This window comes from Microcaecilia unicolor, chromosome 7 (genome assembly GCF_901765095.1).
Source record: "Microcaecilia unicolor chromosome 7, aMicUni1.1, whole genome shotgun sequence".
Classification (NCBI taxonomy): Eukaryota; Metazoa; Chordata; class Amphibia; order Gymnophiona; family Siphonopidae; genus Microcaecilia; species Microcaecilia unicolor.
Window position 1 is genome coordinate 3,941,185 of NC_044037.1, and position 18,531 is coordinate 3,959,715.

General features: G+C 46.5%; 1 protein-coding gene across 1 annotated transcript; it reads right to left on the reverse strand.

Annotated features, from left to right (window-relative positions):
* Nucleotides 1–276: 276 nt before the first annotated feature.
* On the reverse strand, nt 277–18,210 carry LOC115474174 (protein Wnt-11b-like). Its single transcript, XM_030209521.1, has 5 exons — nt 17,940–18,210; nt 9,847–10,082; nt 6,105–6,382; nt 3,701–3,993; nt 277–1,719 (listed from the first exon to the last, which is right to left on the reverse strand). Exons 1-5 carry the CDS (start codon nt 18,008–18,010, stop codon nt 1,545–1,547), a joined length of 1,053 nt encoding a protein of 350 aa, XP_030065381.1. The 5' UTR covers nt 18,011–18,210; the 3' UTR covers nt 277–1,544.
* Between the last annotated feature and the right edge of the window lie 321 nt (nt 18,211–18,531).

The following is an 18,531-nucleotide window of genomic DNA, read 5'->3' on the forward strand; positions in this document are numbered from 1 at the left end:
AAAGTCCAATTAAAGACACAACCATGTTTAAGAACAGCAGCAAGAGGGGAAAAAACCCCCCATTTATTACAAAAAAAAAAAAAAAATCAAACCCACAAGATCAACTGAACATTTTTAGATGCCAACAGGTGCAGCTGCTGAATAGATCGAAAGGAAGGTGAAGCCACCATAGTCCATCCCTTCTGTTATTTCTCTAAAACACAAACTCTCCATGAATGTCCCTCCCCCCCCCCCCCCCACCCCACCCCCCCACCCATGGCTCTCCAGTACTGGAGAACATTAAACACTAGTAGGGCTCCAGGTCACCTGGGAAAGGCAGCCCACACCCCACCCAAAAAGCTTACTGGCTGAGGCTCACAGCATGCTAGACTAACAAAACCCTCACACAGGCATGGGGGAGAAGGGGATGGAGAGGGCAGCTGTGATACACCCCCCCAATGTCTGCAGTAAGATAATAGCCCCCCCACACACACAACACTGCACCCTGCAACTCATGAGACAGGTCAGTCCGTCAGGCTGCTACAGTCTGAACCTTTCCACCTCAATAAGTGAACAACCTTTCCTGCCAAGCAGCTCAGATTACAGTGCGAGGACCTCCTCCGAATCCTGCCGAGATGGGGTCCACCCCCCACAGGCCAGTTCCTTATTCTGGTTCTATCCCCAAAAAAGCTCCAGCTATACAATGGAATAAAATCAGAATGGAGTAGCTGGTTATCAGGGGGTACTAGGCCCAGGCTGCAGCCCAGACTGGTTTTAGAGGAAGTCTGCCCCTCTCCCTCCCCCCAGTGCAGACCAAAACCAGGTCCTTGCAGTTTAGTGGCTAGATGTACTTCCCCTCGCTGCCTCTTCAGCTTCTGTTGGTCCAGCCATCCTCTAGCAATGGCAGCTGCAGAAGCCTCCTCTCCTCCCCCTTTACCCAGAGGCAGGGCCCACTCATACGTCAGCTGGCTCTCCATCCAAAGGGGGTAAACTGAGGAGCAGCTGCGTTCTGTTCACTGACCACTTTGATGAAAACAATACACATTGGCAATTATGTTCTGTCTTAGCATACGAAGTCAGCACTGTAACCCCCTTCCCCATACACAGCAAGGTGCAACTAACCTGTCCCTGCATAGCACAGCATATTACGGTGAAGCCAGCAGCAGTGCAAAGACGCCACCATCCCCTCCCCGCACACAGCTGTTGACAGCCTTGTCCTCCTGTAGGACAGTTTCAAAGGTCAGAAGAATGTAAAGGCCATTTGACGGGCCCCTGGTCCTAAAGTGCAGGGCTGTAAAGTCAGCAGGACTGGTGGAAACAATGCTGTAGGCCTGTATGTGGTGACAGGTACAGTGGATCCAGTACACAGCACTGTACTCATCTCATAGCTGTAGATAAAGTTATTAGTCTAAAGGATGCAGATGATGCCATGCCCCAAGGGTGTCCAGTTTCAGCTACTTAACCAATAAGCCTGTGATTCAAGTAGAGCTACTTGGAGTTTGAGTCCCGACAAGCACTCACAAAGCCATGGCTGAAGAAATCTGTGCAGGAGGCAGACGCCTTCTTCACTTGCAGACGTATCTCTCCACAGTCCTTTCACATTTCTTGCAGGTCACATAACAGCACCAGTGGTATTTGCACTGGCAGCGCTCCAGCAGGATCTGGGTGTAGGTGTTGTATCCACGGCCACAGCACATGAGATTACAGCTATCGCTGCCCACAGAGCTCTTCCGACACTGCCTGGGGGCCGGAAAAGAAAGGACATTACAACACAGACCCACCTTTTGGTAAAGAAGATCTATAACTATTCAAACTGGGCCTCAGCTGTCACCCGCTTGCACAGATTCAAACCTACTCTCCTCATCTAGGCAATTATGAGCTTGTGGAGACCCAGCTGAAGGCAGAATTCAGCAGAGCTTCAATCAACTACCCAGATTTACAATATACTTTTTCTTCCCAACCAAGCCACAGGTGCACAAAGACTCAGGTTGCCACCTGGATTGATCTGATCCCAAGTCTACCCCATTGCATGCAGGGACTTAGTTCCGATTTTCCAGTTGCATTTCCTAACAAAAGCAAAACTACAGGTAAACTAAATTGTGGTAATGTCTGTTTTCCCAAATTCAATTTACACATTTTTGTCATTTAATTGTTTAATTTTTTTGGAGGAAAAAAAAAAAAGCCTCTAAAAACCTCCATTTTTTATTTTAACTTGATAAGTTAAAATAAAAAAAATGGAGATTTTTAGTCAATGAAGAGTGAACGTCCAGCGAGTCATTAAAGAAAACACATTAAATGACAGAGGACATGCAGAGGCTTTTTTCCTCCAAAAAATTAAACAAAAAAATAAAACTGAAACTTTGTAAAATTTAATTTGGGAAAACAGATGTTACCACATACATGTTTATGAAGTAATTCTATGAGTTTTAAGTGGCGGAGTTCTTTAGAATTTAAAGTGTAATGGGGTAAACCCAGGACTGTCAGGTGAATCTAGATCCAGTTGGCAACTTTAGAAAGGGAGACAGGATGGAGTTTGCTCTATGTCTTATCAGTCTGCCACAGACAGTTTTAACAAGCATAGGGTCAAGCAGCCTCTGGTTTGACCCAATACAGAGTGATGTGTGCCCACAAGAGCATCACAAGGAGGAGAATTTGGGCAACCCACAGAACGGCCAATTGTGAAACCTCTATGGCAGCACCTGGGTAGCTGCCTCACAGCACCATGAGATGAGATTAAAGGAGCTCAAAGTGCTTGTTGTGATAAACCATTACACACTGCCTTTCTCCAGCTGCCTGCTGCTGCTCCTGGCCCAGGGAAAGTCCCGGAACAAAAACCAGTGATGCTCACTTAACCACAAATGCCAGCAATGAGGAAGGACAGGGAGGAACTGCAGGTACCAGGAATAGTATTTAACACTCTTTATGAGGGTAACTGCGCAAAGCTTTTATCTCTGCATGTAAATATTTTACAGAGAAAGGATCAAGCTCTACAGTACAGCAGCTAAAGGCAGTGAGAGGCTATTCCTCCAGTTGGGGAAGGGGGGGGGGGCTTCATTGCATCAACAGCAAGAGGGAATCCACACACTCTTGCTTCTGATGCAATGACCTCCCCTCCCCAATTGGTGAGAAAAAAAAAAAAGAGGAACAGACTCTCACTGCCTTTAGCTGCTATCTCATCCCTTATGGGGGGGGGGGGGGCAGGGGGAGTAAAGCACAGTGACATTCAAGGACTTTTCTCACACGTTTGAGGACCTTAAGCAAAAAGATGCTGAACCTCTCATGAGCTGTTTGGTCTGAAAATAGCTCTCCAGAGAGCCCAGTACAGGTCTGTGCACTGGAAAGGCTGACCCCTCTTTCCTAAAGCGAAAGGGTTCCCAGACAGCCCAGGAGCAGAACTGAGAGGGAACTGGGAAACAGAAGCAATACAGAAGTCTTTCTAGAACAGTGTTTCCCAAGTCCAGACCTGGAGTTCCCCTTGCCAGTCAGGTTTTCAGGCTATTCACAATGAATATGCATGAAAGATTTGCATATAATGGAGGCATCTCATGCATATTCATTGTGAATAGCCTGAAAACCTGACTGGCAAGGGGAACGCCAGGACCAGACTTGGGAAATATTGTTCTAGAAGGTATGCTTGCTTACACTAGACCTGCTTGAAAAAGTCTTTAGTGAGGTTGGCCAAGATACTCCAACATCATTACTCTTATGGTGCAATAGTTACCTGTCTTGGGTCCCTTGAGAGCCCACTTTTGGGTTCTTGGTGCAGTAATCCGGTGAGCTACTCAGGTACACAAGCTCAACCTCTCGCACAGGCCGCATGTCCAACTCCTTGGGTACCAGCTGCTTTCGGAGACCCATGTGCCGGAGAATCACTTTGATGGCTCCCAGGTACTTCACCTTGAGTTCCTGGGCAATGGTGCCCAGATCCTGCAACCCCTTCCAGCAGGTCTTCACCGAGCAGGAGCCAGATATGCCATGACACTTACATTTAGTCTCCAGAGAGTCAACGAGAGCCTGTGTAAGCCAGAAAGAAAGACACAAGTTACATCATACCATTCACACAAGGGAAGATCAACATCTATCGCACCAACTTTTAATAAGTCTGTTCAAGGGAAGTTATAGGACAGAGTGGACAAGGATTGGTAAACTGAGCTGACACCTACACATCAGAGTCTCAGACTCTTCCATGGTGATGGCGATCTCTCTAGAAAATTTTCCCCCCCATTTATAAAGATCAGCAGGATCCTGGCCAATATGAAATACGCCAGGCTGGATTCTCAACAAATACATAATCCATTTCTATATACCTGGAGTAACGTCTTCTAAAGCCAGGTACCAGCAGTCAGAAAACAATCTGCTGGCTTTGATTTAAGTGAGACATCAGAAACAGCGCGCCATCCAAACACCAATCTGCACGGACGGCGCAGCTGAAGGCTAAACCTCTTCCAGTGCTGTGAGATGCAGCATAAAGTGAAACAACTCCTCTGCTTACCCGTCCCATCCTCCCCTCCATGCTGTGCCCCTTCCCTTCTTCTGTTGCTCTGTATATACCGTCATATATACAAAGGGGTTTCTGTCTTTGTCAATGGTCAACACAGCTCCTTTCATACAGTGACACAGGCCAACCAGCTCAGCCAGTCTACCCAGTACTCTGCCCACACTGCTAATGGAACCTCCTAGCAACCTCAAGACAGGTTTTGTTCATACTCTTCTCGTTTCTAGTTCCTCCCCCCTGCCCCACCTCCCCTCCCTTTCCATTAACTGGATCAGTCTGCCAAATAAGGTCTCCTGCCTTCAAGATGCATAGGGGGGGTCAGGGTCCACTAGAGATTTTGTTGCGGGGTGTACATCCTCTGTGCCTGCTATGACTTGGCACTGAAGCCCTGGCATTGTGCTAGGCCTTCCAGTCTTCAACACATTTCTAGGCATTTGAATTGAAGGTTTTGCGCAGGGTTAGCTTCTGCGCAAACCTCCTTTCTGCATCATGTGCCCACAAAGTTGTGCGCTTAAGCTGTACTAACCCTGCGCAAAGCTTGAGCACACTTTGGAGCAGCCCTTAGACAGCTGAACAAGTAAACCCTAGAGGAGAGGCAAAGGGTGGAGGGTTCTGCTACAACTACTAGAAAGGCAATGATGCACAAGAAACCACATTTGGGAAGTCCTGGAATAATGGGATGTGAAGAAGCTCCGAGGGGGCAGGGGGCAGCTTCAGAAGAGTTTTCCCCAGAAATGATGGTGAATAGAAGCTGGGAACACTCTCCCTGGAAGCGTGGTGGCAGCTAACATTGATGGGGTATAGGAAAGCCAAAGGATGAACACAGAGTCTCCTTGACTGCTGAATTAGGGAGCTGGTATCATGGGTTTGTGCTGATACCCCTCTATGTGCTCACGTTGTCGGGAGTTGGGATTGCCTGAAGGTAAGGCAAAGAGATTACCATGAAATGTAGAAGGTCCCAGCAGTAAGAGGCATCAGGTGACCAGGTTATTGGGCACGCTGCCAGTTCTGTAATAAATTGAAGTCCCTGTGGAAATGCAGCTCTGTCTAACACACTACCCGGAGAACTGGGAAGCTCAATAGTGATGGTAGCAATTCAGATCATATTGATAGAGCCATACCAGCAGCCAGTAGAAGCTCTAGTAGGAAAATGGGCCACCTATGACAAGCTACACAGGGGACCTAGACAGCTAGATGTTCGGGCAACCGCTAAACTAGTATGTCTGGCTATTATAGATCAGGGTTAGGCATCGGGAGGTGGGTGCAGATGGAACTAAATGGACATCTTCAGCCTGTCCTCTGTCTGGTCTTCAGGATCTCTCATTCATAGTCATTGTGAACATTCTGAAAGACAGACTAGTTACTGGTCACCAGGACAGACTGGGGCTCTGCTGTTTGCTCCTACCCAAGATGGTGGGGATATGTGAGAGAGAGCGCGAGAGTGATATGCAGGTGTCACGTTGTGCTGGCAGGAAATAAGAAGGGAGAGTAGATGAGCCATTGGGTCCTGCCTTCTACACCCCCCCCCAGTTTCTGAATGATCACCAACAGCAGCCCTGCTGCACCACAGGCATCCAGAACACACACACCTGTCTGCCCACTGCACCACAGGCATCCAGAACACACACACCTGTCTGCCCACTGCATTGTTGTGTAGGTTCATCAGCTTGCTGGCTTGCATTCCTGCCTTCCTGGATTTCATCGGAGCATCTGTGAAGGCGGAGCCCATCTGCAGGCCGTAGTGCAGATTGTCCCCACACCCACCCCATCTGAAGCTAGAATCAGGGATGTCGTCCGGGACGGTCCCACAGGAACAAGTGGGGAGCTCCCCTGAAGCACATGATCTGGCGATGGAGTGACTGACAGCTGCAGCAGCAAGGGCGTAGACAAAGGCCGACTCCCGTGTTCCTGGACAAGAGCAGAATACAGTCTTAATGTTACATACCCACTGCCACCCATCCCCTCACTGCCCAGGGTGCATTTCAGTTTTGGGGATTTTTAACCCCATTTATAAATGACACTCAAGGCAACATACGGCCTCAACGCTTCCAAATTAGGGCCCCAGGGGCATAGCCAGACAACAGATTTTGGGTGGGCCTAGGCAAGAAGTGGGTGGGCACTAAGTGTTCTCCCCCCCCCCCCAATCACCAACAACATCTCTCAGCTGGCAGGAAAATGCTTCTTTCCACCTTGGCAGTCTGACGTAGGCATGCGCTGAAAACTGAGCATGCACAGCAGCAGCGTAGCCAGACCTGCCATTTTGGGCGGGCCCCGCGTTAACCTGGGTGGGCTGTTCCCAACCCCACCCCTACACAGTAATTTTAAAATATTCCCTCCCCCCCCCCCCGGCATTTTCTTCTGTCTCCCTCGGCCTACCTTGGCAGTGCTTTCTCCCTTCGCCATCCCCTCCCTCTCTTCTGACGGCTCTCCCCGTCCGCGTGGTCTGTTTATTTTTAGTCCTTGAAGCGCCGTTCTCCCTCCAGCACCGCACCGGCGATTCCGATAGCCTTTTGCCAGCGTGCGTCATCGGGGACGGGGCCTCTCAGGCGCATCCTGAGTGGGATGCGCCTAAGGAGAAGCCCCGCCCCCGACAATGCACGCTGGCAGAAGGCTATCGGAATCACCGGTGCGGTCCTGGAGGGAGAACGGCGCTTCAAGGACTAAAATTAAACAGACCACGCGGATGGGGAGAGCCAGCAGAAGAGGCAGGAAAAGATGGCTTGGGTTGGGGCTTGTTAGGGTGGGCGCTGGGCGGGCCTGAAGGAAAAGTGGCTGGGCCCGTCCAGGCCCACCCGTGGCTACGCCCCTGATGCACAGGTGCCAGTATCATGGAGAGTAGCGTTTTCGTTACCATCAGAGGGAAGTCTTTAGCTGGCAGAGCTTGAGATCCCTACCAGCTACCATTAAAAGTGTGCTACTGTTGGGTGGGCCTGAGCTCTAAGTGGATGGGCCCCAGCCCACCCGTGGCTACGCCACTGAATTAGGCCTATGAAGCTGTGAGTTAATTTCAAGAGGAGCCGTCCACATCGAGGAGGCAGAAGTTGGTTTGTATATTAGCCAGGCATAAATTCCTGCTGCCAGCGTTAGACATGGAGCTGCCCACAGGGACCATCTCATAAATCCCACCTTCCTCTGCTCAATGATTATAGACTCCAAACACACCATGACCTGACTGGTTGGGTTTTCAGGACAGTCACAATGAATATGCATGAGACAGATCTGCATACATTGAGACCCTGAATATGGAAATCGCTTGCACATTCACTGTGGCTGTTTTGAATTGCTGGATGTTATTGCCAGCACAGACCAGAGATAAGGACCAGGTCCATTTTTCAAACACACCTAGGGTAAAAATGTATCCACCATCTCTTTGCTGGAGTTTTAACCAAATCTAAGCTGTTATATTTTACAGTTGGAAAAACATTTGATCTGGAGGACAGAATCTGACCGGCTACATTTAACATCACCATTTCTCTGCTCCATCTTAACAGTGTAATTAACTATTTCAACACATAATAAATACATCAGCCATGAGTACATAAGCATCACCTTACAGAGACAGACTGAAGGTCCATCAAGCCCAGCATCTGTTTCCAATCCAAGTCACAATTACCTGGCAAGATCCCCAAACAGTACAATACATTTTATGCTGCTTATCCTGGAAATAAGCAGTGGAATTTCCCCAAGTCCATCTTAATAACGGCTTATGGACTTTTCTTTTAGGAAGATAGCCAAAACTTTTTAAAACCCTGCTAAGCTACCTGCTTTTACCATATTGTCTGGCAGCAAATTCCAGTGTTTAATTACATGTTGTGTGAAGAAATACTTTCTCCAATTTGTTCTAAATTTACTACTTCGTAGCTTCATTGCATGCTCCCTAGTCCTTGTATTTTTGGAAAGAGTAAACAACGTAATTCACGTCTACCCGTTCCACTTCACTCATTTTATAGACCTCTTATGTCGTCTCCAAGCTGAAGAGCCCCCTCATAGGGAAGCCATCACATCCCCTTTATCATTTGGCTTCCTCCTCTAACTTTTCTAATTCCACTATATCTTTTTTGGAGATACAGTGACCAGAACTGCACACAGTATTTGAGGTGGACACGATAATGCTGTGACAGAAACCTTGTCCTCCAATGATCCAATATTTCTGATTTGGTTTAATTGTGAAATGCCTACATTGAAATCCATGTTTTCCAACAGTTTGTCTCTGACTGCCATTTTCTCCTGCTTCTGTGTTTTCGTCTCAGTTGGATGCAGCACTACAAGCCTTCGTTCTCTTTATCCCCCTCCAAACTCGCTTTGTCAGTCACTGCAGTGAAAGTGCTCAGCCAGGGACTCCTTAACCCTGAATTTAGCCATTAGAAACCACAATCGCAAATGGCTCCTTCTCAGGGATGCAGATACTGTCTCTGATCCAGAGCTCAGAAGACCCACATTGGGAAGTGAACTTGTGAGGAGTGGCCTAGTGGTTAGGGGGTTGGACTCTGGTCCTGGGGAACTAAGGAACTGAGTTCGATTCCCACTTCAGGCACAGGCAGCTCCTTGTGACTCTGGGCAAGTCACTTAACCCTCCATTGCCCCATGTAAGCCACATTGAGCCTGCCATGAGTAGGAAAGCGTGGGGTACAAATATAACAAAAATAAAATACACGGCACAGGGACTGTGCTATACACGTGACACTGAGCTGGCTTTTACTCGTTGGACCCAAGCCAGACACTACAGACACAGAGTTCACTGCCCCCAAGGGCACAGGAGTCTCATTCACTGCACAGATTGACACCTCTTGGCCCACGCTAGCTAGAAGCCAGAGGAAGACCCAATGTGGCCTGTGACCAAGGACTGTTACTGCAGTGGCTGGGAGGGAGACAGGAACATGAGAAAAAAATCCCTGTGTCTCCACCAATTAATGCTCATAGTGCTATATCCCAGCCCTGGTTCTGATGGAGCTGGAGCCCAAAATGAAGAGAAGGAACAGCTGGAAAAGTGTAGAGTTGTATTCCCTCAGGCTGGCTTTATCATGGTACTGTAGAACAAGGTTGTCCAATCTCAGTCCACAAGGGCCTCAATTCAGTTGGCTTTTCAGGATTTCCCCAGTGAATATGCCCGAGATCTATTTGCATGCACTGCCTTCATTATATGCAAATAGATCTCATGAGCTGGAAAGGGCCAAGGTTGGACACCTCTGCTGTAGAACAATGCCTGGTCTGCTGCCACTCTGCGCATAGTCATTCAGTACAGCAGAATATGGGCAGTGCCCAATCACAGGAAGCACCTTAAAGAACTAAACTGAGCCATAAATGCAGATCAATTAAATTCTGAGCTAGGCCACCTGTCAAAAAGAGCACAATTCCTAATCAGGACATCCTACCTTTCAGGAGATCAGGACTTAAGTTGGGAGCTTGCTCGATGGAGGAGCAGTTCCACCGCATGTCTGCGAAGCTCCCCTGGCAGCTGGCCTTGGTTTCTTGGGCTGCCCGGATGATGGTAGGCATCAGTTCCAAGTTCCTCCTGCAGAGCTGGATCTGTTCAGGCACCAACCCGTTCAAAAGTCGACAGTGCTGGCTCTCATTCCAGGCCACTGGACCACTGCTCTCTTGCAGACCCCTGGAGCAGAGGGGGAGAAAGAGGTATCAGGGTAGCCCCTCTCTTGCTAAAGCTTCAATTTATCTGACCTTGAGGGCAAAGTCCCGAGTAAACTGTAAAGCAAAGTCCCAGCAAAGAAACAGAATCCATCCAACTACCTCCCCCTCCCACCCCCTCATGTGACTTTCCGAGAGAGGAACTGGAGAGCATCTCTCGCTCATTCCAAGGCAAGGCCAACCCCAAGAACTTACCATATCTTTCCCTAAATCACACAATACAGGGGGGTAATTTTATAAAGTTTTTGCCAGATGTTGGTAGGAACTTAAATCCCTGAGCAGAGAGTGCACAGTTTCAATACCACAAAAACAGATTGACTCTGGCTTCTTGCACTTTGGCCCAATTCATAATTCTAACATTTACAATAAGAGATTTGTGTAACATAATGTAATGGTGAAGAAAGCACACCATTGCTGTTGACTGGGTCCTGATGGAGGCTGCGATGCTGTTACTGTAGTACTGTAAGATTTAGATACAGAATGGAAAAGGCAGTCTTCATGTTCAGCTTTCATGTTGGTGCTGGAAAACTCCCATTAGGTAGCAGAGGCTGCTAGTATCCTGTGAAGACACTGCTCGCCCTCAGAATCAGAAACTTTAACAAAGCTCATCCTAAGCAGACCAACTCTCTTTAAAACAAGGCAGATAGACGCAAGTGTCCGAGTAACAAGATCCGACATTTCAGCCATCGTGCTGTGGCTTTCTTCAGGGTATGAATTTTGGAAGGAAAGCCTAAGAGAAGAGTGTTACTGTGTTCACCTCCTCCACTGGGCCAAAGTGCAGTAGGCAACAAGGGAAAACCAAACTAGTACAGTTTATTTTTTTACGGCACCTACTGGAAGTATACCAGTACTGTACAATGGTGTTATGTATTCAAGATTGTAAGCCCTTGTCCCAAAGAACTTACAGTCTTAATCAGGAATCTGAGGTACCAGGATACAGATGTGGTTCCCAAACCTGGTCCTGGAGGCACCCCAGCCAGTCAAGTTTTCAGGATATCTACAAGAGATTTGTATGCAGTGGAGGCAGGGCATGCAAATCTATCTCATAAATATTCATTGTGGATATCCTAAAAACCTGATTGGCTGGGGTGCCTCCAGGACCAGGGAACCACTAGGGTACAGTATCAGTCCTGAGGTGAAAAGTAGCTTCAAAATGGGAGGAAGTGGGATCTGAACCCTGGTTTCAAGCCCACTGCTTTCCGGGAATTTAAATTGGCTACAGAAAGACAAGGAAAAAAAAAAACCCTAAGTCCTGCCTGTAACAAACACCCTATTCTAGACATATAACCTCATACTAACCTCAATGCATAAAATTAATCCTTTATTAATGGAGGAGTGGCCTAGTGGTTAGGATGGTGGACTTTGGTCCTGGGGAACTGAGGCACAGCACCTGGTGGGAGCGCTGGGCACCTAGAGTGGATCGGAGTGGACCTGGGTGTCACCCCGGAGAAGGCTGCAAGGATATGCAGATGAGCTGCAAGTCCTCTGCAGTACCTGAAAGGCAGCCGGTGGTAGAGCTGGGCACCTCTCAGCTGAGGAAAGGTTTACCAGGGGTTAGGCCGAAGCCAGCATTCCTCCCCCCCCCCCCCCAAAAAAAATAATACAATCAAAATACAAACAGAAAAAAGTATTTTGTTTTCCATTCAAATTAGCCCCAAGTGTCTCTTATGCTTTTCAGGGTTTCATTTGATATTTCTTCTCTCCCCCTTCTCCCTCCCACAGAACATGACCCCTGAGGCAGGCTCATACGCCGAAACAAGACCATGTCGGTTCCTATATGTGTTGCTTCTGTGACTACAATAAAGGCCTCGAACTTTGAAAAGCCTCCTTGTATTTGCCTCATAATTTGTTGATACCTACACGTCTGTGAGGTTTTAGATCTTTACCTCCTCTTGTTTTCCTGTGGCCATACTCACACCAGAATACCTTCTTGATGGCGATGACTCAAAGCAACTAAAGCTCATCACTAAGTCTAGAAAATATTATAGATGTAAATTTACTACTTCAGAAGTAAAGAAATTGCCAGGACTGGATGGTATTCACCCCCAGAGTCCGGGAAGAGCTCAAATATAGTTCACTAGTTACTGATTAGCAATTTCTTAGTCACATCAGCTGTGGTAACCCAGGACTAACAAGTTGGCAATGTAAATGCCAAATGGCTCCAGAGCTGATCCAGGAAACTCTAGACTGGTGAATCTGAGTTCCAAGCAAAATGGTTGAAGCTATACTGAAAACCAGTCACTGACCTTAAAGACAGACACGGTTTAAGGAAAATGAGTCAGCAAATGCTCAGCAAAGTCTTGCCTTAACAATTCATTAGAATTTTGACGTTAACTAAAAGTAAGTCCGTTGAGTAGTATATTTAGATTTTCAGAAAGCATTAAGAGACAGTGGGCTGTTGTGGACTGACTGTAAACTGGCTAATAATCAGGAAAAAGAGTGGCTAACATTTACTCCTACATGGAAAAATGGTCAGCAGTCTACCCTCAGGGTCTGTATTGACCTGGGCATTTTGCAAATTCGTAAGTGATCTGGAGTGCCAAGTGAGGTGATCAAATTTGTGAACACAAAATTAGTCCAATTCATTAAAACAGCCGAGGACTGCACAGATTTGGAGAAGATCGTGTGAAAATAAACAGGAAATAAAATATAATATAGACAAGGGCAAAGGGGAAAATAATCCCAAATACAATGGGTTAATGTTAGGAGTCACTGCCCAATACATTGAACATTTCAATCCAGTGTGCTGAGGCTGCTAAAAATAAAACAATAGCGATTATCCAAAAAGGGATGAACAAATTTGATCTCCGCAGGACTAGTCCCTGGTGCAACAGGTCTTAATCTCAAAAAATGTTATATAGCAGAACTAGAAAGAATGCAGAGGATGACAAAAATGATAAAAGGGGATAAATACCTCATTTATGAAGAGCAGCTAAAAAGGTTAGAGCTTTTCAGCTTGAAAAAAAAATAGAGGGGATATGACAGAAATTTAACAGAACTAAAAAATGCGTGGGATAAGTATAAAGGAATCCTGTTCAGAAGCAAGGGATCCTCAGAAGCTTAGCGGAGATTGGGTGGCAGAGCCGGGGGGGGGGGGGGGGGGGGGGGAGGCGAGGCTAGTGCTGGGCAGACTTCTATGGTCTGTGCCCTGAAAATGGCAGATACAAATCAAGGTCAGGTATACACAAAGCAGCACATATGAGTTTATCTTGTTGGGCAGACTGGATGGACCGTGCAGGTCTTTTTCTGCCGTCATCTACTATGTTACAAAACTATAAGTGGGGTAAAATAGTTAAATACGTTTCGGCAAGTTCCTGAAAGAAACATCCATAAAAACTTAGCAGCCAGGTAGAACTGGAAGAGACATCACTTATCCCTAGAAATTATATAGACTAGTTTGGGGGAATCGACTGGGTCCTCTTACTCTCTTATCCATCTATGTTCCACCTCCGCTAATAAATACTTGAGGCATTTTGGGTATTCTTCTTAGTGCACACTACTGACAATAACCCTTCCCCAAAGAGCAAAACTCAAACTTGATTATGGTTTAATTTTGAAAACAATATGGTTTCTGTTATTTCAGGTGACTTCACACTCCTAATCCAGTAGCAGGAAGTGAAGAAACAAAAGTTCAATGAGTCTTTATTGCCTGCAAAGTACTGCAAACATATGGCCATGTTTCAGCAGGCGTTCCTTCGTGGGGAGCCTAAATAAACACAGTACTACTACTATAAATCATTTCTATAGCGCTACTAGTCGTACGCAGCGCTTCACAATTTAATATGAAGAAAAGACAGTCCCTGCTCAAAAGAGCTTACAATCTAAATCAGGACAGACAAACAGGACAAATAAGGGATAAGGGTAGGACAAAATAAAGGTTACAAGCAGGTGACAAGTTAGGAATTAAAAGCAGCATCAAACAGGTAGGCCTTTAGCCTGGATTTGAAGGCGGCCAGGGATGGTGCTTGACGTAATGGCTCAGGGAGTCTATTCCAGGCATAAGGTGCGGCAAGATAAAAGGAACGGAGTCTGGAGTTAGCAATGCAGGAGAAGGGTACAATTAGGAGAGATTTGCCTAGTGAAAGGAGTTCCTGGGAACCTTCCCTGATTACCATACTTGTTATACCGTGTTCATCTTGGCTCTTGATGAAGACGCGTGCTGAAACACAGCCGTGTCGAGTCTTTTGACAGTACGTTTGCAGTACTTTGGAAGCAAGAGAGACTCATTTTCATTGAGCTTTGGCTTCCTCATCCCCCTGCTGCTGGTTTTGCACTTGCTCCTGAGGATCGGAGCGTCTCCTTTTCCTCTTTCTATGAGTGCTCACTCTTAGTCATTCCCAGGGCTCAAACACAAACAACCCAATCTTTGGAAAAAGGCAGCAGTTAGGAAGCACAGTGGACTCCAGGTTGCTCTAATTGTGAGTTTACCCCACTGCATACTGGAGCCTGTAGTCCTGCTTGTCTAGAGAATGGAAAAAAAAAAGCCAACACAGAACTAATACCAATCCCTGCACGAAGGCAGGCGAAGACAGGATCAACCAAGCCAGCAAATCTGGAGCCAACTGGCAGCAGGAATGTAAATGTTGCTCCCTGGTGGAGGCCTGGGGCATCCCTCTGCTGCCCTAAATACAGTGCCCTGGTTCCACTACTCTGATTTCGGGGGGGGGGGGGGGGGGGGGGGGAACTGTTCCCTCTTAAGCTGAGCAGGAGTCCTCACCAAATCTAGGTTTCTGCCAGTGGAGGGTGATGCCTGTCCCCTGCAATTGAAAATGCAGTATTGAAGCACTGCCCTCCCCCCCCCCCCCCCCCCCCCCACTGGCAGCAATGCACTTGGCGGACTCCCACTTAGCTTAGAGGGAACAATGTGGGGGGGGGGGGTATTTTTTGTTTTGCACATGCAAAATACCTACCAGACTTTCCTCAAATACAGAATAAAGGAGCAGAGACATAACACAAGCTGAAAACCCGGGGACAGGAGACTGCAAACAAAGCAACAGCGAGGAAAGGAACTGTTCTAAAAATCTTCTATTGGCAATCAAATCAGATCTCCTTATGGAATTATCCCATAAAACAGTCACTTGGCCAGTATGGCAGAACTCTGGCATTTGGTCTTTGGATCAAGTAATTAAAAGGCAGTAAGTTACATTCCCAGAACAGCAGATATTCTCCTTATCAATATTTCTATCGGATACAGTTGTCACACACTCTCTTAAGAAGCTCCATAAACATTTAAAAGAAACCTCAGATTAGGACGTCTGGAGTGATGCTGTTATAAACATAGGGAAAGCTATATCCATAAACTAGATTATCGGGAATAAACTACCAAAAGGTTTACTCAAAGTATGGGAAAATGACCTACAACTGGATTTAGAAGATCTAGATCTACCCACCTTCTCTAGTGGTCTCCAGCAATTCCTATATTATGGCTCGTCACACACTGTGGACACTATGGAAAAAAAGTGGAGGTCTGGTCTGAGTGTGGCTAATTCTTGTTGGCATTGTGGTAAAGCACAGGGTACCCTTTCTTGTGTGTTGCTTGAGCGTGAAATACCTTTCTCCTTCTGGAAGAACATCTGGACGTATCTCAATCCTACATAAATCCCAATCAGGTTTCAGACCGAAACAGTCTTAACAACGTTGATACTGAAGTTCAGAAGCCTAATAAGCCAAGGTCAGAACATTTTATTAATGCAATGCGACATGTCCACTGCATTTGATCACGCAACACTGATGATCCTACTAGATAACATGGGAATCAGTGGTACAGTGGCCACATGGTTCAACGACTTTCTAAAGATGTCCAACCAACTATCCTTGATCTCAGAGTGTGGGGTACCACAGGGCTCACCAATATCACCAACACTGTTTAATGTAAAGATGGTTCCACTCGGAAAAAATTGGAGTTAATGGGCTTCAACACATTCATTTACGCAGATGATGTCACCATTTGCATACCTTTCAAAACAACAATATCAAAGAAATTACAGACAAAGTTAAAACATGTCTGGACCTCATGAAAAACTGGGCAGAAACTTTCAAACTCAAATTAAACCATCACAAGACCAGATTCCTGGTACTGTCAAGCCCGAAGAACCTCACAATCAACCACCAAACATATCTGATTGTAACAGTTAAAAATACTGGGAATAATCCTTGACAAATACCTAACACTAGACAATCAAATATCAGCAGTAACAACAAAATGTTTCAGAACACTATGGAAATTGAGAAGGATGAGAGACTATTTTCCTAAACAATCATTCCAGATAATAGTACAAATCACAGCTAGATTACTGCAATGCAGCATACATTGGCTGCAAGGAAAGTGCACTAAAATCACTGAAACCATCCAAAACTAGTTTTCAAAAATCAAAATATGAAAAAGCAACCCCACTACTCAAAGCACTACACTGGCTCCCAATTAAGGCAAGACTGATCTTCAAAGCAACAACAACAAACATTTCTAAAGCGCTACTAGGGTTACGCAGCGCTGTACAATTCAAACATAGAAGGACAGTCCCTGCTCAAAGAGCTTACAATCTAAAAGACAAGAGAACAATCTAGAGGACGAGTGAACAGTTAATCTGATAGGGTGGATAGATTGGGGTATTTTATATTTCTCGAGCGGTTAGGCGCCGAAGGCAGCATTGGTGAGTTTTAAGCAGAGATTTGAAGATGGGTAGGGAGGGGGCATGGCGTATGGGTAAAGGAAGATTATTCCAGGCATAGGGTGAGGCAAGGCAGAATGAGCTGAGCAAGCACCATCATATACAAAATAGTATTTAGTATGTCTCCAGAATACATGCTAGACTTGGTAAGACTATCCCCAAGAAACGCAAGCTCAGAAACCAGGAGCTACTTACTTCTACATCTACCCAATTACAGAAACATAACCTACAAATTCACCTACATGGCCAGGTTTAACTACCAGGGCACCAGATGATGGAACTCAATACCAAAGATCACAAAAAGCATCACTATCTATCTTTAAATCAGGAAAGAACTGAAAACAAACCCCTTTAAAAAATTCTACAACAAATAATTAATTAACTGCTGTCCACTCTGATTATTAATCATAAGCCACAGCCTATAAGACCCAACCAAAATGTAAATACTGTAACTGTTAACCAGAATATAATTTGTAAGTCACTTTGAACTGAAACTTGTTTTAACAGTGGGATAGAACAATGCATCTGGAAAATCATCCAACTGGAATGAAAATATGGAAACCTGAGGACAAACTTACTAATAACTAACTCTAATCCTTGACTTTCCATTTGTTTACAATCTATTCATTTACTGTATTAAGTGTTTTTCTTCTCATGTTCTTTGATATATCTGTGAAACATGTCTAGTGATTCATAATGTACAACCTAGATAATGTTTTTTCCCTTTTCCCCTTTGTTTTGTTCATTATACAAGTAAATAAACAAATAAAAAAAACCCTGAAAGATGAACATTTTCCAAGCAGAAAAAGTTAAAGAATGAGCAAAGTGTCTAATCCTTGGGGAAAACACGAAAGAGCAGATCAGAACCGGCACCTGTCAGCTAAGGGATGTGGTGCCAGGAGGGAGAAAGCGGATCAGAACCGGAACCTGCTGTCAGCAGTGCAGGTTCTGGTTCTGACCTCGGCAGTCTCAGCCGAACTTTTGCTTTCTTTGGGCTTTAAAAAGTGAAAACTCTCTTGCACTAGTGTTCACTGGCTGGCACTTGGGGGGGGGGGGGGAGGGTGTTGAATAAAGCAGGGAGCCAGGGGAAGGGGGGTATGAAAGGAAGGGGTGAAGCACAAATTCAGGGGGGGGGGGGGGGTCGGTTCACTTACAGCCACTGTATCCCTGCTGAGAGCTGCCACAGGCAGAGGAAGACGGCGGCGACGGGACCCCCCCAGGCCATGGCCGAGACCGATCCGTGCCCCACCCGCAGGGGATCTTTCTCTGTACAGCCGCTTTCTGATGGGGGATATGTGAGGCCAACTCCTAGCTCCGTCCCCCGGGTGGGGGGGGGGGGGGGGGTTGTTGAATCCTAGCTCCAGCCCCCGAGATTGAGGGAGGGGGGTAGTAGAGCCTTGCTCTGGTCTTTCGGGATCTTGCTCCCAGCTGCAGCCGCTCCTCCAGCCCAGATCTAGTTTCCCCCCATTTAAATCCCTGCTGACGTCAAAGTCGAGATCCCCCCCCCCCAGGTGAATTCAGCACCTGGGGAGGGGGGCAAGACGCAGCCTTAACAAACTAGTCCTTGGATTACCCCCCACCTGTGCTTTGGATTTGCATAAAGAAGGAATTTACCTGAACCCTTGGCATGGGATAAAACCAGAACTGGATCATCGTGTTCAAGCTGGACTGGGTAAGCGGGTAACGCCCTTCCCCTTCCTTTCCCCAAATTCACAACCAACCCTCCTCTTCCCTCTCATGCCCCAC